General features: G+C 40.8%; 3 protein-coding genes across 3 annotated transcripts; all 3 read left to right on the top strand.

The window, feature by feature from the left end:
- Positions 1 to 2,140: 2,140 nt before the first annotated feature.
- Positions 2,141 to 4,665, top strand: LOC120897551. The gene is made up of 2 exons (XM_040302525.1): positions 2,141 to 2,719; positions 2,796 to 4,665. Exon 2 carries the CDS (start codon positions 2,915 to 2,917, stop codon positions 3,755 to 3,757), a length of 843 nt encoding a protein of 280 aa, XP_040158459.1. The 5' UTR covers positions 2,141 to 2,719; positions 2,796 to 2,914; the 3' UTR covers positions 3,758 to 4,665.
- Positions 4,666 to 7,284: 2,619 nt separating this feature from the next.
- On the top strand, positions 7,285 to 8,199 carry LOC120908766. Its single transcript, XM_040320112.1, has one exon. The coding sequence runs from the start codon at positions 7,285 to 7,287 to the stop codon at positions 8,197 to 8,199; it is 915 nt and encodes a 304-aa protein (XP_040176046.1).
- An 8,500-nt stretch (positions 8,200 to 16,699) lies between these two features.
- On the top strand, positions 16,700 to 19,765 carry LOC120897531. The gene is made up of 2 exons (XM_040302493.1): positions 16,700 to 17,129; positions 17,206 to 19,765. The coding sequence occupies exon 2, from the start codon at positions 17,325 to 17,327 to the stop codon at positions 18,165 to 18,167; it is 843 nt and encodes a 280-aa protein (XP_040158427.1). The 5' UTR covers positions 16,700 to 17,129; positions 17,206 to 17,324; the 3' UTR covers positions 18,168 to 19,765.
- Positions 19,766 to 23,738: the final 3,973 nt, after the last annotated feature.

Below are 23,738 nucleotides of genomic sequence, written 5' to 3'. Positions count from 1 at the left end.
TCAATACACCGGCTCGAAGTCGGTTAAATTAGCAGGAAAAATTGACTAACATCAAGCAAGCAACAGTGCTCCAGTGGGTAGAGGTTGCATTCGAGAAACGATTCCATCGATATCGATGTGTGCGCTTTTCAATTTGACTTGGATGAAACGTGCCTGTGCTTGTCTGGGGGCCCCTTCACTTGTTTTGCAGATGTGTATCGAAAACAGACAGCTGTTTTCACGCAAAAATGGTATTCACATCTCAAGCCGGAGATCGTGGAGCGTGCCTGCTTTTTTGCGTGAAGACAAGATGAACAACCGTTAAAGCTATACTGAAGTCAAAACTGAAAGGTGGTTTACGGGGCCCCAACGATTATGTGGACTCTTCGATGAAGGGGCTCCGTCGGTAAGGGCTCACGTCGGTAAAGAGGCCCCGTCAATAAGGGGCCCCGTCAATAAGGGATCCCGTCCATTTGGTATCTTGGTGTGGATGGTCGGTGCACGAGCTCACCAAAAAAACGCGGAGACACTTGCTGCTAAAATCCAATGCACAGAACACAGAACGGAACGCTGCGTTTAACCACAAAGAAACCCCGTTTCAACAGCCACAAGCACACATCATACACTGACAAAAATTTAAAGGCCCCTACACAAAATTTCAATACACCGGCTCGTAGCCGGAGAAATTAGCAGGAAAAATTGACACCAAGCTCGCGTCGCTTTAAAAAGCCTAGGAAGGTCGTTTGGTCAACGGTGCTTCAGTGGGTTGAGGTTTCATTCGAGAAATGGTTAAATCGATGTCATTGTGTGCGCTCTTGGCTGGGATGAACCGTCCTGTTCTTGTATATGGGGCCCCTGCTACCGTTTTGCGATTGTGTGCCGAAAGCAGACAGCTGTTTCACACGAAAAATAGTATTCACATTCCTGGCCTGGGATAGTGGATTGTGTGTGTCTTTTAATGCAAAAACTAAAATTTTCATTCTTGGCCCTAATCGAACACATCAAGTTTGTAACCGAAGAGAAGGGGAAATGGGAAAGGTTTCAGTTAGAAGGAAGGGGGGAATGGTATAAAAATACTCAAGGAACCTATGTACCATGTTCATTTATACATGGTTTTTATCGACTATTTCAATTTTTGCGAATACAACAAGACCAAAAACCGTTACAGCTGCATCTACATACAGCCATACACAGCCATAATACGAAGAACAATCTCCATTGCCTCGGCCATCTGGGGCCCTGTTGATGATCCCGTCGATTGAGGGGCCCCTTCCATTCGGTGTTGTCAACCCAATATACCCTCATTTCCCCCGGGGGTTATGTTTACAATCAAATTTACTATAACTACCAGACCTATCAGAAGCATATTTATTTTATTTAACAGAAGCATTTACTATCAGTAGCAGAAAACATTTGCCTTTTTAACATGTGAAATATTTTTACCTTATTGGAAGCGCAGAACGCTGCAATACATGCCCACAGCTCAAAACAATATCATTTCATCATCGTTGGCCCAAAGCGTTGGATCAAATGCATTGAACGTTACGCACGAGTTGGGTAAAGTGAAAATCCGTTACAAGAGATGCCTCACGCAAACTACATGCACATACGACAATAAAAGGCTCTGAACCCGATCTCACAACGGTTCGTAGCCGTAGGAATTAGCAAGAAAAATTGGCTGACACCAAGCACGCTCTTTTTATCTGTTGAGGCTTCATTCAAGAATCGATGCCGTTGTCGATGTGTGCGCTCTTTAATTTGGCCTGTGTCTATGTTATCACGCAAAAACTAAGAACTCGTGCCTCGGCTAATCTTTGAGGTCCCAGTCAAAATTGTGGACTGGATGAAGTGATGGTGGAAAGGCAAGCTGTTGAAGGGTTTTAGATCAGATTTGGAAGGGTCGACGGAAAGGAAATATCGATATGAATGATCGCGTAAAATTTGAACTAATTAAGCTGTCGGTAGCGGTCGGCAAAGTCTGGCCTGCCACAATATGCAGTCAGGCCCGAGAAAATATTTGCGTGATTTTGAAAGATAGGAAGATCCTATTCATTAAAATTAGCTGAACATATTTTAATATGACAATTCATATCGTTGAACTCTTCCAAATTTCATCACCATAACATGGATTGTCGGACCATTCAATATGGTCAAATTTGAGGAGAAATTAGAAAATAGAAACGAATAATTCCATAAAAACCTGACTGTTGATTGTACGAGAACAATGGTTACACACTATTGCTTTTTAAAGATGCAACGATTTTCTAGGAGCTTTTTTATTTTGAGAGAGAAATTGACTGTCAAACTGAGTGGATGTGCCTTCCTCGTGCTCCTGATTTTTTATGCTGTTTTGCCGTGTTATTTCTGGAATTCCAACATTTGCAACAGTGGTGCTGCTGAGTTGTTCGTACTGGCTAGTGCGTGCCTTCGATTAATATAAAGTTGCACTGGAGTTCTTCTGTTAATTCAACATTTTTGCCGAGAAAGTGTTTGGCTTCGTTTCTGCTCCTGTCACTCATCAGTTTGTGCTGAGTCATCGTTATGCAGTGCTCAACCTGCAATGCACCCACCGATAGTGCTAATTCGGTGTCTTGTGCCGGTGTTTGTGGTTCCAAGCATCACACCCATTGCACGGGGTTGTCCCGTGATTCTACTCGTGAGCTTGGTCGTAATAATCAGTTATTGTGGTTGTGCAAAACATGTCACGAGTTTCGCAATGGCACAAATTCACTTCTCACAAGTGAGATAGCAGCCCTACTCGAATTGGTGAAAGCAGATATTCTCACCACAATTGACTCATCTCTCTCTTCTCTTAGATCGGCTATCAAGAGCGATTTGCTTCCTGAGATCCTCGCTCTCGTTGATAAGCGAGCGCTAGCACCCATATTAGCTAAGCCGTCTGTTAGCAACGCATCGCGAACGCACACATCCACTAATGTATCGTCGCTCAATGCCACAAATACATCCAGAACAACTTTCGCAGACAGCTTCCGCTCGCCGTACATTTACTAACTCAACGGAGCTCACTGCTGATATCCAAGCTGCGAACGATACCAACACTGTGGAAGATTCTGACAACTGTAACCACTACAATCATCGTACTAAGCCGACTAGTGATGTTAGTGCTGGAAACTATCAAACATATACACAAGCATCTTCTGATCCTGTTTTGAACCAAAACACCACCAACACGGGCATAGCCGAGAAAGTATGGTTATACTTCACGAACATCAAATCGCATGTCTCCGCTGATGATATGCGTGTGTGGCTTAAAGCTGTGCTACCAACGGACGATATTAATGTTTACCGTCTCACGAAAAAGGGTGTGAACCTGGACTCGCTGTCCTTCATATCGTTCAAAGTGAGTGTTCCTAAATCTCTTAAGGAGCTTGCGCTGCGGTCTATTATTTGTCCAGTTTCACTTACTGTTCGGGAGTTTGTTGCTCGTGGCCTACCAAAGCAACGTGTACATGAAAGGGCTCGATTTGACCCTTCTGAGCTTATTTCGCATCGTAAAAATAGTGAAAATTGCTCTTCAGCTGTGCCAAAAACTACCGCTCATCCGGATCATTTTTTGGAACATCGATCGCCACCCCCACAGCGCGGGATTCTATCACCATCCCAGATGACCGAGATCCTAGAGGCTATTCAACTGGAGTTTCCTCCCACACCGCCTCAGTTATCACCGGAGGTGGGGCTTCATTCACAATCCAATCTCAGCAACAAGAACCGCTCACCACAGATCAGCCCGTTTGCCAAACGGATAGCTCACAATTAATAGACCCATTCGTGATGTATTACCAAAATGTTGCCCTTACTGAAACCTGGTTAAATGAATCGATTCCATCCAACATGGTCCTTGATAGTGATGCCTACAACATATACCGCTGCGATCGAAGCAGGTTATACAATGAACGTTCGCGTGGGGTGGTGTGCTACTTGCATGTTCCGTTCGATATCCTTCTGTGGCACTTAACATTAATCAACCCACGCTTGAAGCTTTATGTATACGTGTTTCTTTTTCTAAGTTTCGTATTTATGTGGGGATTGTTTATGTGCCACAGTATTTGAGCAGCGACCGCAACTATTTGGAATCCCTTTCTGCTTTCATCAGTGATGCATACATGCAAATGAAACCGAATGATCATCTTATCCTTCTGGGTGACTTCAATCAACCTGCGTTAGAGTGGTCGCTTTCTACCGCAGTAAGGCCAGATTCATCTTCAGCTATAAGACATTATGTGCCACATATTTCTTCGAATACATTCAGTTCCTGCTTTTTGGATATGTTAAACTTGCATGAACTCTATCAGCTGAACGGGGTGCATAACCATTTAAATCATTATTTGGACCTGGTGCTCTCCAACTCTGCTGCAGCTGCTTGTTGTTCTGTGTATCCTGCTTCGTCACTGCTCCTGCCCCAGGATGCTCATCATCCTGCTCTAGAAATTGCGTTACCGTCTTCTTTATTTAGGGCTAGTAGGGTTAAGATTGTATTACCTTCTGCTCCTAATTCATTGAGTGTTCGTTATAATTTTCGGCTCACAGACTATCGTAAACTTAATTCAAATCTATCTCGTTCCGACTGGTCTTTTTTTTATCAATGTACATCGGTCGACGAGGCTGTCCAATCGTTTAATGCTTTGTTAACCTCTGCACTTCTTTCATGTACACCTATTGTTCGATCCTCCTAATCCTCCCTGGTCCAATCGTACTCTTCGCAACCTGAAAAAGGATAGAATGAAATATCTTAGCAGGTATCGTCTGAACCGATCTGCTTTCTACTTTCGTTTATTTAAGTACGCTGCCTCTGCGCATCGACTATACAACAGGGCTCGTTTTGAGGCCTATTCGAGTAGACTGCAATCGCGTTTCCGTTCTGATCCAGCATCCTTCTGGCAATTTGTTAGGATACGAAGAGGGTGCAATACGTTACCTAATGAAATGGTACTTGATTCTCGAACTGCCTCTACGCCTGTTGAGATCTGTGAGCTATTTTCTGCACATTTTTCCCAAATGTTTGAGCCACCATTTTCAACCTTTCACTTTCTCTTGGGGTTTTTCCTGCTCTTTGGAAATCCTGTTGGCTTTTTCTGGTACACAAAAAGGGATGCCGTAGCATTGTTTCTAATTATCGTGGGATAACCCAAACATGCGCCACAGCCAAAACTTTTGAGCTATGTATCCTTCCAACCATACTTCATAGTTGTAGGTCAGCTATAAGCCCTAAACAGCAAGGGTTTATGCCTGGTAGGTCTACTTCAACTAATCTCATGTCTTTTGTTTCCAATATTTTTAGATCTTTTGAGGCCGGTACCCAACTTGATGCAATATACACCGACTTTCATGCTGCTTTTGATAGTTTACCTCACTCTTTATTATTAGCTAAATTGTCTAAACTTGGTTTTGGTGATGGCATTATTAGCTGGCTGTCCTCATATTTAAGTAATCGATCATGCAGGGTTAAAACCGGGTCGTACTTATCTGAGGAGTTTTTTGTACGTCAGGTGTCCCTCAGGGTTGTGTGCTAAGTCCACTTCTGTTTTCTTTGTTCATCAATGATGTTTGTAATGTTTTACCTCCTGATGGTCATCTCCTTTATGCGGATGATATCAAAATCTTTTTACTTGTGTCTTCTTCTTCTGATTGTTTGAGACTTCAGCATTACCTTAAAGCTTTTGTTCATTGGTGTTCATCCAATTTACTTCGCCTGTGCCCTGAAAAATGTTCTATTATTTCTTTCTCTCACTCTCTTTCTCCTATTTTTTCAACTATACTCTATCTAACTCGTCCCTCTCTCGTGTTATGTCCATCCGTGACCTTGGTATTATACTTGACTGTCGTCTTAACTTTAAACTGCAGGTTGATGAGGTGCTACTAAAAGCAAATCGAACCCTTGGGTTTATCTTACGTTTTACCTCTATTTTTAGAGATCAAAGCATCCTAAGAATCCTTTATTGTGCTTTGGTAAGGCCTATTCTTGAATATGCTAGTATCATATGGAATCCTCCCACTATTGATGGCTGTTCGAGAATTGAAAGCATTCAGCGCCTCTTTGCCAGGATAGCCTTTCGTCGTTTGTTCGGTGCTGCCTCACTAACTCCCTATGAAACGCGATTGCAGTTATTCAATCTTCACTCTTTAAGCTTCCGCCGCCAAGTGTCTCAGGCTTGTTTTATTCGTGGCTTATTACTTTCTGCTACTGATGCTCCTGATTTACTCTCGTCCATCTCGCTGTATGTTCCCTCTCGTTCTCTTCGTCCACGTGATCCTCTGTCAATTGAAACACGTCATACTCTTTATACTTTCAATGACCCTCTTCTGTCCTGTTTCAGGTTGTTTAACCACTTTTACTATCTCTTTGATTTCGACTCCTCTCTTAACTCTTCCCGTAACCGGATTTTTTCTTCTAATTCCCTTTAATTATTCTCCTTAGTTTTCTATTACTCTCTTTTTTTTTGTTAAGTTTATGAAAGTCTCTACGCTCTACCCTTGTTTTTTTCTTTTCTTTTTTGCTAGATCAAGACTAGGCTAGTTAGGCTTAGTTTTTCATGAATTATTTTGTTTATTTGTTAGGGTTTATTTAGTTTTAAGTCTGCTTTATTTAGCCTTGATGGCGGATATTGTATTAAATAAATGAAATGAAATGAAATGAAATGAAATACGCTATCAATTTGTCTGACCTGGCCTTATTTGTCGGTAAAGCCTCATAATAGTTGTTTACGTTTTTTGTTATTGTTGCGTTTTGACAGCTAGGGCTACGTTCATCCAGCATATTGTGTGCGTATTTTCACTGGGTGAAGCGTTAGCGTTCGTTTGAATTGTCTATGTATTAGTGTTAGGTCCGTTAGGCTAAGAACAAAATTGTCAACCATTGTCTTAAAAGGATTCGTAATATACTGACGCGTACGCCAAACGGTCACCTTTAAACCCTAAGCATTTTTCACTGCACTTTAACATAAAATATTCACAACGTAGGGCCGATCACGAACATTTGGTGCCGTGACCAGGATTGGTGTATTGTGAAGTGAAATTGTTGCTCGTTTTTTTTGTGATTTTGCTGCGTGTAAAAATCTGTTGACTTTACGTTTTTTCGTCACCGACCATAGACAACGAACAGTTTCTTTCGAAATTCGTTGTCCAGTGCTTGTTGCGTGTTGTGACTTGATTGTTGAACATTGTGTAATTGTTTGATTGGTGTGATAATTGATCATACGCACGGACAGAACATTTGTGAATTTGTGTTTCGTGTTCAGTGTCCTGTGTTTTTAGCGCCATTGTTCCATCTGCCATTACGAGACTGATATGGCTAACGCTGTAAATTTGCTGTCCAGACGGCGAACCCTGGAAGAAAAAATTCAGCGAGTTATAGCATTTGCTGATAATTTTGTGCCTGAGCGGGATGAATTTAGGCTTGGCTTGTTCATCTCCGACACCGAACGTGTTGCAGCAGAGTTCGATACAGTGCAGCAGTTGATCGAGGATGGAGCAGCACCCGAAGCGCGCGAAATGGAGAGCCATTTTCGCGCTACGACTGAGGACGCCTTAATGGCCGCGAGGGCTAGCCTACAAGCGTTGTCGCGGCCATCGCATAATGCTATTCCCGCCTCATCGACCATTGCTACATCTGGAGTGAGGCTGCCAACCATTTCTCTTCCAGAATTTGACGGCAATGAGATGCAATGGGCGACATTTCGGGACACTTTTGAAGCACTAATCCACTGCAACGAAGAGGTGCTAACTATCCAAAAGTTCCATTATCTTCGAGCTGCGCTCAAAGGTGAAGCTGCAAAGTTGCTGGAATCGATTCCGTTGTGTGCATCTAACTACAACATTGCCTGGAAATCGTTGGTGGACAGATACGCCAACGAGTATCTACAAAAGAAGCGTCATCTACAGGCAATGTTCAACATCGGCAAGGTGACCAAGGAATCGAACGCATCGTTGCACAGGCTGGTTGACGATTTTGATCGTCACGTTAAGATGCTGCATCAGCTTGGCGAACCAACAGCGCAATGGAGCACCGTGCTAGAATATGTGTTGTGCACCAAGCTTCCCGATGAGACGCTACGGACGTGGGAAGATTATGCTTCCACCCTCAGCAGCCCGAACTACAGCATGCTAATTGAGTTCCTGCAAAGAAAAATGAGAACATTAGAATCGATTTCTATGAACCATCCGGCAACGAGAGAAGCTACTCATCCTAGTTTTGTACGGTGAGCCCCACAGCACTTTTCTTCCTGCTCAACCATGGCGAGCAGTTCAAAAGGGTGCCCGCATTGCCAGCATGATCATGCCTTAAGCAGTTGCTATAAGTTTTGCCGTCTTCCTCTGTCTGAGCGTTTTCAGATAGCTATTGAGAAGAAAGTTTGCCATAATTGCTTAAGAAAAGGTCATTTGGCAAGGAACTGCGCTTCATCGTCCCGGTGCAAACACTGTAGTGAGAGACATCACTCTCTTTTGCATCGTTCGTCTGCAGTCGGTACGGAACCGAAACTCGTGTATGCGGAAGGACAAGAATCTACAGGAAGGAATGATCGTTACCAAGCACAGTCGCTCAACGTTACTAAGCATCCTATTCGATCGGAGGAAGTGTTTTTGCTCACTGTTCGTTTGAGCATAGTTGATGCTGATGGTAAAGAGCATTCGGTACGCGCTTTGCTAGACTGTGCTTCTCAACCCAACCTCATGACAGAGAAACTTGTCAAATTGCTGCAGCTACAACGGTGTCCTTCTAACGTTAAAATATCGGGAGCTGGAAAGATATCTCGTGACGTTCGGGGATCAGTGTTTGCTGAGATACGCTCCAGGAGGCAACCATTCAGCTGTGGTGTTCAGTTCCTGGTAATGGACAAGCTGACATCCAATTTGCCTTCTGAGACTGTAAGTGTCGGTCACTGGTGTATCCCAAAAGGCCTCGAGCTAGCTGATCCCGAATTCAACACATCGCAGCCGGTTGATTTGGTGATAGGTGTCAAGCACTACTATTCATTCTTCCCCAGTGCAGCCAGAGTTCATTTGGGTGATGAGTTGCCGCTATTGATTGATAGTGTGTTTGGTTGGATTGTTGCTGGTTCGGCTACGTTACAATGCCCGGAACCACAGGTAACAAGTTCAAACGCTATCTGTATGATGTCGCTGGAAGAGAGCATCGAACGATTCTGGAAGACAGATTCATTAGTGATGAAGGATGGCTACTCGCCTGAGGAACGAAGATGCGAGCAGATATTCCGTGATACAACGGCGAGAAATGAGACTGGGCGTTATATCGTACGCTTACCCCGTCATCCCGATTTCGGCATCAGACTGGGTGCTTCCAAGGTAAGCGCAGTACGAAGATATGATCTGTTGGAGAGGAGATTCGCTAAAAATGCAAAGTTGAAGGAAGAGTACCATGCGTTTATGAAGGATGCTTCGCTGGTGTGCGATGATGAGTGAGGTGTAGTTTGTGTTGCTCTCCCTGTTGAAGTGTTTAAAGTGGTGAAAAGGTGTAAATAGTGTGGAAATTTTTGTTACACATGACGACTGAATAACAGGACTTTGATATGTAGTGAAGTTGTATCGAGAGACGATTGAAATACTCTTGATTTTAATTAATTTATTTTGTGTTGTTTCAGTAGCTGTAAACAGTTTCAATGTGTTAGTGAACTGTACGAACGAAGGAGGATCTCCTGAAATAGCGTATAACGTGTATTAGTATTAGTAGTAAGCAAAACGGGCATCGATCATTACTAATACACTCGGTGTGCTGATGAGTGTTCGTAAACACTCGTCATGAGTTGCAAGAAATGTATAAGACCGGTGTTGATTAGTGACGACCCGGTTACTTGTATGGGTATATGCCATGGTCAATTTCATCGAGCTTGCACAAGGCTTACTAAGCCAGCGGCTAAGATGATTAACGACATAGTGAACGTGAAGTATTGGTGCGATGATTGCTTGGAACAAGAAGGCTCAGGTGCATCAAAATCCGACGAAATGCTAGAAATCAAAGCGATTTTAGAAAATATTAAATTGTCAATTGTTGCTATCGAGGAGAAAATTAAAACGAGTGTGTGTGAAGTTGTTAGCATTGGCATTACCAATATGCAGAAATCTTCGATAGATGCTATTGAAACGAAATTGGCCAGTAGTGTTAGTGATGCGGTTAACACCGGCATCTCTAGCATTGAGAAAAAATTAAATGCAAAAGTTGCATGCAATATGCCACAAAAAAACTTGGTAGAAAAATCTGATGCAACTTCCCTTATTTTGCAGGATACTGAACACACTGATTCAATAGGTACAACAGAATGGACAACTCTAACTCGTAAAAGAAAAAGGACAAATAGTGGAAGGATGGAAACTCCTAGAAATACCAAACTTCCCAATGTCTCAAAAATAGATAATCAAGTAAAAAACAATACTGGGACTTTAATAATTATACCAAAGATAGATCAAACTTGTGACAAAACTAGAAGCGACATGAGAGCGAATTTGGATCCAAGAATACATAAAATAACAAATTTCCGTAATGGTAAGCCTGGTCAAATTATTGTTGAATGGGCTTCACAAGAAGGGATTGACCATATAAGAAAAGAAATACAGACATCTTTGGGTGAGAAGTATCTAACTTCCTTGCCAACTAGAAAGTTCCGTATTATCGGTTTGTCGGAAAATTACAAAGAAGACGAAATGGTAGATCTCATCAAAACGCAAAATAATGGCTTTTCAACAGCGTACATCAAAATTTTGGGAAAATTTGAAAAAGCTGACTATAAATACAAAAAGTATAATGTCATAATTGAGGTGGATCACGACACAGCAATTTACTTAGACAGAGAAAAAAAGATTAATATTGGATTTGATAGAGTCTACATACACGAATCTTTTCATATCATGAGATGTTTTAAGTGCGGACAATTTGGTCATAAGAGCACAACATGTGATAATGAAGAAACTTGTTCCAAATGTAGTGGTAAACATAAAACATCAGATTGTAAGTCGTCATCTGAAAGCTGCATTAACTGTTCCACCCAAAATATGCAAAGAGGATTAAAACTGAACACTGCTCATTCAGCCTTCAGTAAAGAATGTCCCACGTTTAAATGGTTAAAATCAAGAAAACAGCAATTGAGTAAGTAGCAATTGCAGAATAAACAAAGTAAGAACATACAGATGTTATACATGAATGTGGCTGGATTGTCGTCTAGTCACATAATGTTGAATCATATTGTACAAACAATTCAACCTTGGTTAGTGTTTATAACCGAAACACACATTGTGGAAGCTGAAGCTTTCGAACAGTTTGGAATTCCTGGATTCACGGCAATTTCATGCTTATCCAATTCTCGACATACTGGAGGTGTGACTATATTTATAAAAGAGTCGATAACTTACAAAATTTTAATTAATGAAGCTCGCGATGGAAACTGGTTTTTATCAATTTCAGCGACAATAAGTAAGAAATCATTCATATTTAGTCTAGTGTACCATTCACCAAGTTCTAGCAATGCCCATTTTGTTAATTTACTCGAATGGTGGTTTGATAAATTTCTTGATCTTGGAGAAGACAACATTCTAATAGGAGATTTTAACATCAATTGGTTGAACTCCGCAGAATCTAAACCACTGAGACAGCTAATGGAATCTTTGAACATGAATCAGATTATTACTGAGGAAACTCGAATAACTCAGCGAAGTAAATCTCTAATAGATCATGTATACTGCAATCATAACTCATTCATAGCGAAGACTGATCCTACATTGAAAATAGCAGACCATGAAACAATTGTTCTAACTTTACAAAAATGCAACGTTTCATTAAACAATAAAAAAACATTTAAAAGTTGGAAAAGATACAGTAAAGACAAAATATGTTCATCTGTGAATGTTAATCTACCAATCACAAATTTATGTTTGCATGATAAAGCACACCGGCTAGAACAAGTAATAAAAATAGTATAGCTCAACTCATTGATGTTGCTGTAGTAAATAATAACAATTATCAAAAGTGGTACACCGGGGATTTACAATGTAAAAAGCAGCGCTTGGACAAACGCTACTTCACATTTTTAAAAACCAATTCAGAGTTAGACTGGTTATCTTATAAAACCAGTAGAAATTGCTACCTACGTGAGCTCAGAATGACGAAAAGAAATTATTTTGAGCGAAAAATAAATGAATCAAAAAATGATAGCAAACAATTGTGGAAGTTGTTAAAAAGTTGGTTGCAAACAGGTTCCAATGAAACAGGTAGGGTGCAATTTAATGACAAGATAATCGAAGATGAATCAGAAATTGCCCGGTTGTTTAATGAACACTTTGTCAATAGTGTTATGGACATACATAAAAGCATTCCTCAATGCAATGAACCAGAGCAAATTAAAAATATGGAGCAAACAAGAAAACGATTTCACTTTCAGCCGATTGATATTCAAACACTCCAAAGAATCTGTTTCAAATTGAAAGGAGCTTCTGGACTTGATGATATAAATGGTAAAGTGATACGAGATTGTCTCAGTGTCACAGGGGACACGTTACTTAACATTATTAACGATTCTTTGATTACGGGACAATTCCCAAATACTTGGAAAGAATCAATAGTGATTCCCATCCCTAAGATTAATGGTACAATCATTGCAGAAGAGTTCAGACCGATAAATATGCTAAACACCCTAGAAAAAATTTTAGAACTCGTGGTGAAGGAGCAATTGGTTCAATACTTAAAGGAAAATAAATTATTAGTTCCAGAACAATCAGGATATAGAGAATCTCATTCCTGTGAAACAGCTCTGAACCTTGTACTTGAGAAGTGGAAAACCAATTTAAACAAAAAACATATAACATTAGCTGTCTTTTTAGATTTGAAAAGAGCCTTTGAAACAATATCGAGACCTTTGTTAATCAATGCCTTAAAAAACTTCGGTATTGTGGGACAAGAACTTGATTGGTTTAAAAATTATTTAGAAGGGAGAACTCAGAGAACTCGTTTTAAAACCACAACATCGGAATCTCTTGAAAACTCATTGGGAGTCCCCCAAGGAAGTGTACTTGGTCCTATTTTGTTTATTATGTATATAAATGACATGAAAAATGTATTAAAATTTTGTGATATTAATCTCTTTGCTGACGACACGGTGGTCTTTCTCTCTTGTAGCTCTGTAAAAGAAGCAACAACGAAGCTGAATGAGGATCTGGCCTCGCTAGATCAATGGTTGAAGTACAAAAAATTGAAATTAAATGCAAAAAAAACTAAAATGTTAGTGCTGTCCCGTACCAAGACTCTCTCTAACTTACAGATCAATATTGATGACGAGGCCATAGAGAGAGTTAAAGAAATAAAATATCTTGGAGTCACAATAGATGAAGAACTGAAATTTAAAAGCCATATTGATAATATCATTAAGAAAATGGCGAAAAAATGCGGGATTATTTGTCGACTAAAAAAAGACTTAAGTGTTTTTGCAAAGATACAGCTTTACAAGTCTCTTATGGCTCCACATCTGGATTTTTGTCCGTCAATTCTTTTTATGGCTAATGCAGGACAAATGACAAGAATGCAAAAACTGCAAAATAGAGCAATGCGAGCTATTCTAGGCTGCGGATGGTATACGTCGTCATTGATTATGCTGGATACCCTAAAATGGATGTCGGTGAAACAGCGGGTAATGTACCAAACAATGATTTTTGTTTATAAACTCCTGAACAGTCACTTGCCTCAATATCTTTGTGATCGGGTTGTTCGAGGATTAAATGTGCACGACTACAACACAAGAAGAGCAGCAGATCCGAGAGTTCCTAAGGTTGAGACAGTATCAGCAATGAACTCTTTGTTTTTCAAAGGCATACAAACTTTTAATATGATGCCCAGAGTAGTTTGTAATGCAGAGACTATACCCCAATTTAAGAGACTGTGTGCAACTCACATCAAGGCCACTATTGTATGAAGTATGACTGTTGTGACAATAGTAAGGAAGTAGATTAATTTAGAAAAGACGAAATCCGCGAATGCGTGAATGAAATATAAATTGATAAATAAATGTTTTAGTCACTTGTTGTGTAAACCTCACTTGTCATCACCAGCTTTGATGATGATGATGATTTTAGCTTTCTTTTTTGTTTTTTGCTTTTATCTTTTTCTATATATCTTTTTAAAATTAAATTTAAAAAAGTTAAAATAAATAAACAAGTTAACACAAAAACAAAAATAAAGGAAAAGAATGAGTCGATATAGCATTGAGACACGCGCGCGAAAAATAGTATATATAATTTGATAACTTTCCTGGGGGTAGTGGTCTGGTCCAATGCAACCCGAAACGTGAATCGTCATAAATTGTACAGTAACGGAATAAGGAAAAAGTACGCTGTGAGATAGTTTTGAAAGTGGTTCTCTATCGCCATTAGTTGGTTGTAGGTTGAACCGGCTATACAAGAGAAACGAAAGCAGGTACCATGTATTGAGACCGACCATGACTGCTTCATAAAGAGGAGAAGAAAGAAGTTTTGTAGCCACCACGTTCTTGAAATACTTACTTGCCTTATGATTTGATTATTTGCATAATTACTAATTTACAACAACACAATTATCGATAAGATACAATCGTTCCTCTCAATACTATATCGGGGTAAGAGGTGGGACTCATCATCATCATCATCATCATCATTTAAGGAGTATCTTGAACTCGGGCACATGAGTTTAGTTCGGGATGGAGATGCAGTACCTGCTGAGTCGTATTATTTGCCACATCATCCTGTGTTCAAGGAGTCTAGCACCACAACGAAAATCAGGGTCGTGTTCGACGGTTCTTCTAAAACCACCAGCGGGTACTCGTTGACTGATGCTTTGTGCGTGGGACCAGTGGTGCAGGACGACTTGCTAGATCAGCTTTTGCGGTTCCGCACGTATAAGGTGGTATTAGTTGGCGATATAGCAAAAATGCACCGCCAAATACTTCTTCATCCTGACGATCGACCGTTGGTGCGAATCTTGTTTCGCTTCGAGCCGCAGCAGCCGGTGCAGACCTACCAGCTGAATACTGTTACGTATGGTCTCGCACCTTCATCCTTTCTCGCTACGCGCGCTCTTATTCAGCTGGCTGATGATGAGGGTAATGCATACCCACGAGCGGGCCCCGCTCTACGAAAGAATTTTTACGTCGACGACTTCATCGGTGGGGCCCAATCAGTTGAGGAAGCCACCTGCCTACGAACTGAATTGGCTGAGCTACTACAAAAGGGCGGATTTGAGCTGCGGAAATGGACGTCGAACTGTGTTGATGTGGGTTGAGGTTTCATTCGAGAAATGGTTAAATCGATGTCATTGTGTGCGCTCTTGGCTGGGATGAACCGTCCTGTTCTTGTATATGGGGCCCCTGCTACCGTTTTGCGATTGTGTGCCGAAAGCAGACAGCTGTTTCACACGAAAAATAGTATTCACATTCCTGGCCTGGGATAGTGGATTGTGTGTGTCTTTTAATGCAAAAACTAAAATTTTCATTCTTGGCCCTAATCGAACACATCAAGTTTGTAACCGAAGAGAAGGGGAAATGGGAAAGGTTTCAGTTAGAAGGAAGGGGGGAATGGTATAAAAATACTCAAGGAACCTATGTACCATGTTCATTTATACATGGTTTTTATCGACTATTTCAATTTTTGCGAATACAACAAGACCAAAAACCGTTACAGCTGCATCTACATACAGCCATACACAGCCATAATACGAAGAACAATCTCCATTGCCTCGGCCATCTGGGGCCCTGTTGATGATCCCGTCGATTGAGGGGCCCCTTCCATTCGGTGTTGTCAACCCAATATACCCTCATTTTCCCCCCGGGGGTTATGTTTACAATCAAATTTACTATAACTACCAGACCTATCAGAAGCATATTTATTTTATTTAACAGAAGCATTTACTATCAGAAGCAGAAAACATTTGCCTTTTTAACATGTGAAATATTTTTACCTTATTGGAAGCGCAGAACGCTGCAATACATGCCCACAGCTCAAAACAATATCATTTCATCATCGTTGGCCCAAAGCGTTGGATCAAATGCATTGAACGTTACGCACGAGTTGGGTAAAGTGAAAATCCGTTACAAGAGATGCCTCACGCAAACTACATGCACATACGACAATAAAAGGCTCTGAACCCGATCTCACAACGGTTCGTAGCCGTAGGAATTAGCAAGAAAAATTGGCTGACACCAAGCACGCTCTTTTTATCTGTTGAGGCTTCATTCAAGAATCGATGCCGTTGTCGATGTGTGCGCTCTTTAATTTGGCCTGTGTCTATGTTATCACGCAAAAACTAAGAACTCATGCCTCGGCTAATCTTTGAGGTCCCAGTCAAAATTGTGGACTGGATGAAGTGATGGTGGAAAGGCAAGCTGTTGAAGGGTTTTAGATCAGATTTGGAAGGGTCGACGGAAAGGAAATATCGATATGAATGATCGCGTAAAATTTGAACTAATTAAGCTGTCGGTAGCGGTCGGCAAAGTCTGGCCTGCCACAATATGCAGTCAGGCCCGAGAAAATATTTGCGTGATTTTGAAAGATAGGAAGATCCTATTCATTAAAATTAGCTGAACATATTTTAATATGACAATTCATATCGTTGAACTCTTCCAAATTTCATCACCATAACATGGATTGTCGGACCATTCAATATGGTCAAATTTGAGGAGAATTTTGGAGCTAGGAGCTTTTTTATTTTGAGAGAGAAATTGACTGTCAAGCTGAGTGGATGTGCCTTCCTCGTGCTCCTGATTTTTTATGCTGTTTTGCCGTGTTATTTCTGGAATTTCAACATTTGCAACAGTGGTGCTGCTGAGTTGTTCGTACTGGCTAGTGCGTGCCTTCGATTAATATAAAGTTGCACTGGAGTTCTTCTGTTAATTCAACATTTTTGCCGAGAAAGTGTTTGGCTTCGTTTCTGCTCCTGTCACTCATCAGTTTGTGCTGAGTCATCGTTATGCAGTGCTCAACCTGCAATGCACCCACCGATAGTGCTAATTCGGTGTCTTGTGCCGGTGTGTGTGGTTCCAAGCATCACACCCATTGCACGGGGTTGTCCCGTGATTCTACTCGTGAGCTTGGGCGTAATAATCAGTTATTGTGGTTGTGCAAAACATGTCACGAGTTTCGCAATGGCACAAATTCACTTCTCACAAGTGAGATAGCAGCCCTACTCGAATTGGTGAAAGCAGATATTCTCACCACAATTGACTCATCTCTCTCTTCTCTTAGATCGGCTATCAAGAGCGATTTGCTTCCTGAGATCCTCGCTCTCGTTGATAAGCGAGCGCTAGCACCCATATTAGCTAAGCCGTCTGTTAGCAACGCATCGCGAACGCACACATCCACTAATGTATCGTCGCTCAATGCCACAAATACATCCAGAACGACTTTCGCAGACAGCTTCCGCTCGCCGTACATTTACTAACTCAACGGAGCTCACTGCTGATATCCAAGCTGCGAACGATACCAACACTGTGGAAGATTCTGACAACTGTAACCACTACAATCATCGTACTAAGCCGACTAGTGATGTTAGTGCTGGAAACTATCAAACATATACACAAGCATCTTCTGATCCTGTTTTGAACCAAAACACCACCAACACGGGCATAGCCGAGAAAGTATGGTTATACTTCACGAACATCAAATCGCATGTATCCGCTGATGATATGCGTGTGTGGCTTAAAGCTGTGCTACCAACGGACGATATTAATGTTTACCGTCTCACGAAAAAGGGTGTGAACCTGGACTCGCTGTCCTTCATATCGTTCAAAGTGAGTGTTCCTAAATCTCTTAAGGAGCTTGCGCTGCGGTCTATTATTTGTCCAGTTTCACTTACTGTTCGGGAGTTTGTTGCTCGTGGCCTACCAAAGCAACGTGTACATGAAAGGGCTCGATTTGACCCTTCTGAGCTTATTTCGCATCGTAAAAATAGTGAAAATTGCTCTTCAGCTGTGCCAAAAACTACCGCTCATCCGGATCATTTTTTGGAACATCGATCGCCACCCCCACAGCGCGGGATTCTATCACCATCCCAGATGACCGAGATCCTAGAGGCTATTCAACTGGAGTTTCCTCCCACACCGCCTCAGTTATCACCGGAGGTGGGGCTTCATTCACAATCCAATCTCAGCAACAAGAACCGCTCACCACAGATCAGCCCGTTTGCCAAACGGATAGCTCACAATTAATAGACCCATTCGTGATGTATTACCAAAATGTTGCCCTTACTGAAACCTGGTTAAATGAATCGATTCCATCCAACATGGTCCTTGATAGTGATGCCTACAACATATACCGCTGCGATCGAAGCAGGTTATACAATGAACGTTCGCGTGGGGTGGTGTGCTACTTGCATGTTCCGTTCGATATCCTTCTGTGGCACTTAACATTAATCAACCCACGCTTGAAGCTTTATGTATACGTGTTTCTTTTTCTAAGTTTCGTCTTTATGTGGGGATTGTTTATGTGCCACAGTATTTGAGCAGCGACCGCAACTATTTGGAATCCCTTTCTGCTTTCATCAGTGATGCATACATGCAAATGAAACCGAATGATCATCTTATCCTTCTGGGTGACTTCAATCAACCTGCGTTAGAGTAGTCGCTTTCTACCGCAGTAAGGCCAGATTCATCTTCAGCTATAAGACATTATGTGCCACATATTTCTTCGAATACATTCAGTTCCTGCTTTTTGGATATGTTAAACTTGCATGAACTCTATCAGCTGAACGGGGTGCATAACCATTTAAATCATTATTTGGACCTGGTGCTCTCCAACTCTGCTGCAGCTGCTTGTTGTTCTGTGTATCCTGCTTCGTCACTGCTCCTGCCCCAGGATGCTCATCATCCTGCTCTAGAAATTGCGTTACCGTCTTCTTTATTTAGGGCTAGTAGGGTTAAGATTGTATTACCTTCTGCTCCTAATTCATTGAGTGTTCGTTATAATTTTCGGCTCACAGACTATCGTAAACTTAATTCAAATCTATCTCGTTCCGACTGGTCTTTTTTTATCAATGTACATCGGTCGACGAGGCTGTCCAATCGTTTAATGCTTTGTTAACCTCTGCACTTCTTTCATGTACACCTATTGTTCGATCCCCTCCTAATCCTCCCTGGTCCAATCGTACTCTTCGCAACCTGAAAAAGGATAGAATGAAATATCTTAGCAGGTATCGTCTGAACCGATCTGCTTTCTACTTTCGTTTATTTAAGTACGCTGCCTCTGCGCATCGACTATACAACAGGGCTCGTTTTGAGGCCTATTCGAGTAGACTGCAATCGCGTTTCCGTTCTGATCCAGCATCCTTCTGGCAATTTGTTAGGATACGAAGAGGGTGCAATACGTTACCTAATGAAATGGTACTTGATTCTCGAACTGCCTCTACGCCTGTTGAGATCTGTGAGCTATTTTCTGCACATTTTTCCCAAATGTTTGAGCCACCATTTTCAACCTTTCACTTTCTCTTGGGGTTTTTCCTGCTCTTTGGAAATCCTGTTGGCTTTTTCTGGTACACAAAAAGGGATGCCGTAGCATTGTTTCTAATTATCGTGGGATAACCCAAACATGCGCCACAGCCAAAACTTTTGAGCTATGTATCCTTCCAACCATACTTCATAGTTGTAGGTCAGCTATAAGCCCTAAACAGCAAGGGTTTATGCCTGGTAGGTCTACTTCAACTAATCTCATGTCTTTTGTTTCCAATATTTTTAGATCTTTTGAGGCCGGTACCCAACTTGATGCAATATACACCGACTTTCATGCTGCTTTTGATAGTTTACCTCACTCTTTATTATTAGCTAAATTGTCTAAACTTGGTTTTGGTGATGGCATTATTAGCTGGCTGTCCTCATATTTAAGTAATCGATCATGCAGGGTTAAAACCGGGTCGTACTTATCTGAGGAGTTTTTTGTACGTCAGGTGTCCCTCAGGGTTGTGTGCTAAGTCCACTTCTGTTTTCTTTGTTCATCAATGATGTTTGTAATGTTTTACCTCCTGATGGTCATCTCCTTTATGCGGATGATATCAAAATCTTTTTACTTGTGTCTTCTTCTTCTGATTGTTTGAGACTTCAGCATTACCTTAAAGCTTTTGTTCATTGGTGTTCATCCAATTTACTTCGCCTGTGCCCTGAAAAATGTTCTATTATTTCTTTCTCTCACTCTCTTTCTCCTATTTTTTCAACTATACTCTATCTAACTCGTCCCTCTCTCGTGTTATGTCCATCCGTGACCTTGGTATTATACTTGACTGTCGTCTTAACTTTAAACTGCAGGTTGATGAGGTGCTACTAAAAGCAAATCGAACCCTTGGGTTTATCTTACGTTTTACCTCTATTTTTAGAGATCAAAGCATCCTAAGAATCCTTTATTGTGCTTTGGTAAGGCCTATTCTTGAATATGCTAGTATCATCTGGAATCCTCCCACTATTGATGGCTGTTCGAGAATTGAAAGCATTCAGCGCCTCTTTACCAGGATAGCCTTTCGTCGTTTGTTCGGTGCTGCCTCACTAACTCCCTATGAAACGCGATTGCAGTTATTCAATCTTCACTCTTTAAGCTTCCGCCGCCAAGTGTCTCAGGCTTGTTTTATTCGTGGCTTATTACTTTCTGCTACTGATGCTCCTGATTTACTCTCGTCCATCTCGCTGTATGTTCCCTCTCGTTCTCTTCGTCCACGTGATCCTCTGTCAATTGAAACACGTCATACTCTTTATACTTTCAATGACCCTCTTCTGTCCTGTTTCAGGTTGTTTAACCACTTTTACTATCTCTTTGATTTCGACTCCTCTCTTAACTCTTCCCGTAACCGGATTTTTTCTTCTAATTCCCTTTAATTATTCTCCTTAGTTTTCTATTACTCTCTTTTTTTTTTGTTAAGTTTATGATAGTCTCTACGCTCTACCCTTGTTTTTTTTTCTTTTCTTTTTGCTAGATCAAGACTAGGCTAGTTAGGCTTAGTTTTTCATGAATTATTTTGTTTATTTGTTAGGGTATATTTAGTTTTAAGTCTGCTTTATTTAGCCTTGATGGCGGATATTGTATTAAATAAATGAAATGAAATGAAATGAAATGAAATACGCTATCAATTTGTCTGACCTGGCCTTATTTGTCGGTAAAGCCTCATAATAGTTGTTTACGTTTTTTGTTATTGTTGCGTTTTGACAGCTAGGGCTACGTTCATCCAGCATATTGTGTGCGTATTTTCACTGGATGAAGCGTTAGCGTTCGTTTGAATTGTCTATGTATTAGTGTTAGGTCCGTTAGGCTAAGAACAAAATTGTCAACCATTGTCTTAAAAGGATTCGTAATATACTGACGCGTACGCCAAACGGTCACCTTTAAACCCTAAGCATTTTTCACTGCACTTTAACATAAAATATTCACAACGTAGGGCCGATCACGAACATTTGGTGCCGTGACCAGGATTGGTGTATTGTGAAGTGAAATTGTTGCTCGTTTTTTTTGTGATTTTGCTGCGTGTAAAAATCTGTTGACTTTACGTTTTTTCGTCACCGACCATAGACAACGAACAGTTTCTTTCGAAATTCGTTGTCCAGTGCTTGTTGCGTGTTGTGACTTGATTGTTGAACATTGTGTAATTGTTTGATTGGTGTGATAATTGATCATACGCACGGACAGAACATTTGTGAATTTGTGTTTCGTGTTCAGTGTCCTGTGTTTTTAGCGCCATTGTTCCATCTGCCATTACGAGACTGATATGGCTAACGCTGTAAATTTGCTGTCCAGACGGCGAACCCTGGAAGAAAAAATTCAGCGAGTTATAGCATTTGCTGATAATTTTGTGCCTGAGCGGGATGAATTTAGGCTTGGCTTGTTCATCTCCGACACCGAACGTGTTGCAGCAGAGTTCGATACAGTGCAGCAGTTGATCGAGGATGGAGCAGCACCCGAAGCGCGCGAAATGGAGAGCCATTTTCGCGCTACGACTGAGGACGCCTTAATGGCCGCGAGGGCCAGCCTACAAGCGTTGTCGCGGCCATCGCATAATGCTATTCCCGCCTCATCGACCATTGCTACATCTGGAGTGAGGCTGCCAACTGTAGAGAATGGAAATAGCATAGGAGGAGCAAAAGAAGAGAGAACGTAAAACTTGTACTAAAAACATCAAGAAAGTAATTAATTTCACATAGAAGAACGTAACCGGCTTTGCGACGTAACAGAGATTTCAAATAGCCGGCGAATCAGAAGGAGATGGAAATGGAGAAGCAGAGAGAGATAGCAATATCAGGGCGAAATAAAACCCAAACGTAGGAAACGTCAGGCAAGTAAAATCAAGAAAACGTCAAAAGAAGGAAACGATCAGTCTTGTGTTTAGAGAAGTCGAAGACAGACGTAAAGCAGGAACAAGCTAAATATAATTTAAAGAACCTTTTTAATTAGAAGGAACTTATTTTAAATAAAAAGATGTCAAAAAGAACCTTAAATCACGACAATGGCGCAACTCGGTAAGTACAACCTACAGTAGACTGTGCGTGGAATATTAATCGATGAGAATTGGCAAACACGACAAGTATGAGAGCGTGCGAATTCGCACATCAGCCTGGCAGCCATTTTGCTGCAGAAATCAAAAGAATTTTATAGAAAATATTACAAGACTCAAAAGTGTATACGCTGATTCGGTGAAATAAGGTTGTCGGTTGTACCCATAATAAGTGAAATAGAAGTGACATATATATATATATATATATATATATATATATATATATATATATATATATATATATATATATATATATGTATATATATATATATATATATATATATGTATGTGTGTATATATATGCATATATACGTGTGTATGTGTGTATATATGTATATATATGTATATCTATGTATATATATGTGTGTATATATGTGTGTATGTATATATATATATGGGAAAAAGGTAGGAAGAAAGCGCTTACGCATGTAAATCGTGCGTGCGAGTTTTTTTTATTTTTTTCTCGTGATCAAGGAACGCTGCGCTAACAGTACAGGAGCCCGGCGTGAAAAACAGAAGAACAGAAAGGTTTATGTCCAGAGCGAGGGCTTCTATATGGTTGTTCTTTTCATTCAACAAGTCAGCTAGGCAAAAAAAAAAAAAAAAAAGGTCTATGTGAAAGGTGCTAAAGTGGAAATGGTGAAGCGCTACATTGAGCTGCCAAAGAGGCGCGTACAGAAAATGGCGTCTTCTAAAGAGAATAGCGTTGGATCGCATTTACCGGCTCGTACTCTGCGAACGGGACTTTGCGAACGGGGCTGCACTGTGGGCCGCTCCCGACTCATGATCGGTGTCCACGAGTGGACACAAAATCGAACAAAAATATTTATATAATTTAAAATATAATATAATGCCCTAACTAATAATATATAGTATATATCTTTAGAGGCGATTACAATTACAAAGGCTAGAATCCTTAAAAATTTATATAATTATATTAATTCGCTATTTTTTATATGCGAATTAAACGGCATGGACATATGAGAGAAATATGCTTACGCTGTGTAAATCGTGTTAACCGAGAATTTTAACCGCAAACACACGATGAATTATTTTGTAAAAAAAAAAAAAAAAAAAGAAAAAGCAAAAGAAATTTAATTACAAAGCGATACACTGCATTTTTTGATCAAGTACGCCTAGAAAATGGTGACTATTATAGAGAATATCAATGTTCTTTAAGGACTAGTCGTACTCTTCGCACGGGACTTCACGGACGCACAGTGGGTGGCTCCTAAATCATGATGTTACAGTGAGCGTA

The sequence above is a fragment of the Anopheles arabiensis genome, chromosome 2 (assembly GCF_016920715.1).
Source record: "Anopheles arabiensis isolate DONGOLA chromosome 2, AaraD3, whole genome shotgun sequence".
Lineage (NCBI taxonomy): Eukaryota > Metazoa > Arthropoda > Insecta > Diptera > Culicidae > Anopheles > Anopheles arabiensis.
This window is presented reverse-complemented; position numbering and strand designations above follow the sequence as displayed.

Coding starts and splice junctions, on each gene's coding strand:
- LOC120908766 (XM_040320112.1), top strand. CDS start 7,285: ATGGCTAACGCTGTAAATTTGCTGTCCAGACGGCGAACCCTGGAAGAA.
- LOC120897531 (XM_040302493.1), top strand. CDS start 17,325: ATGTATCGTCGCTCAATGCCACAAATACATCCAGAACGACTTTCGCAG.
- LOC120897551 (XM_040302525.1), top strand. CDS start 2,915: ATGTATCGTCGCTCAATGCCACAAATACATCCAGAACAACTTTCGCAG.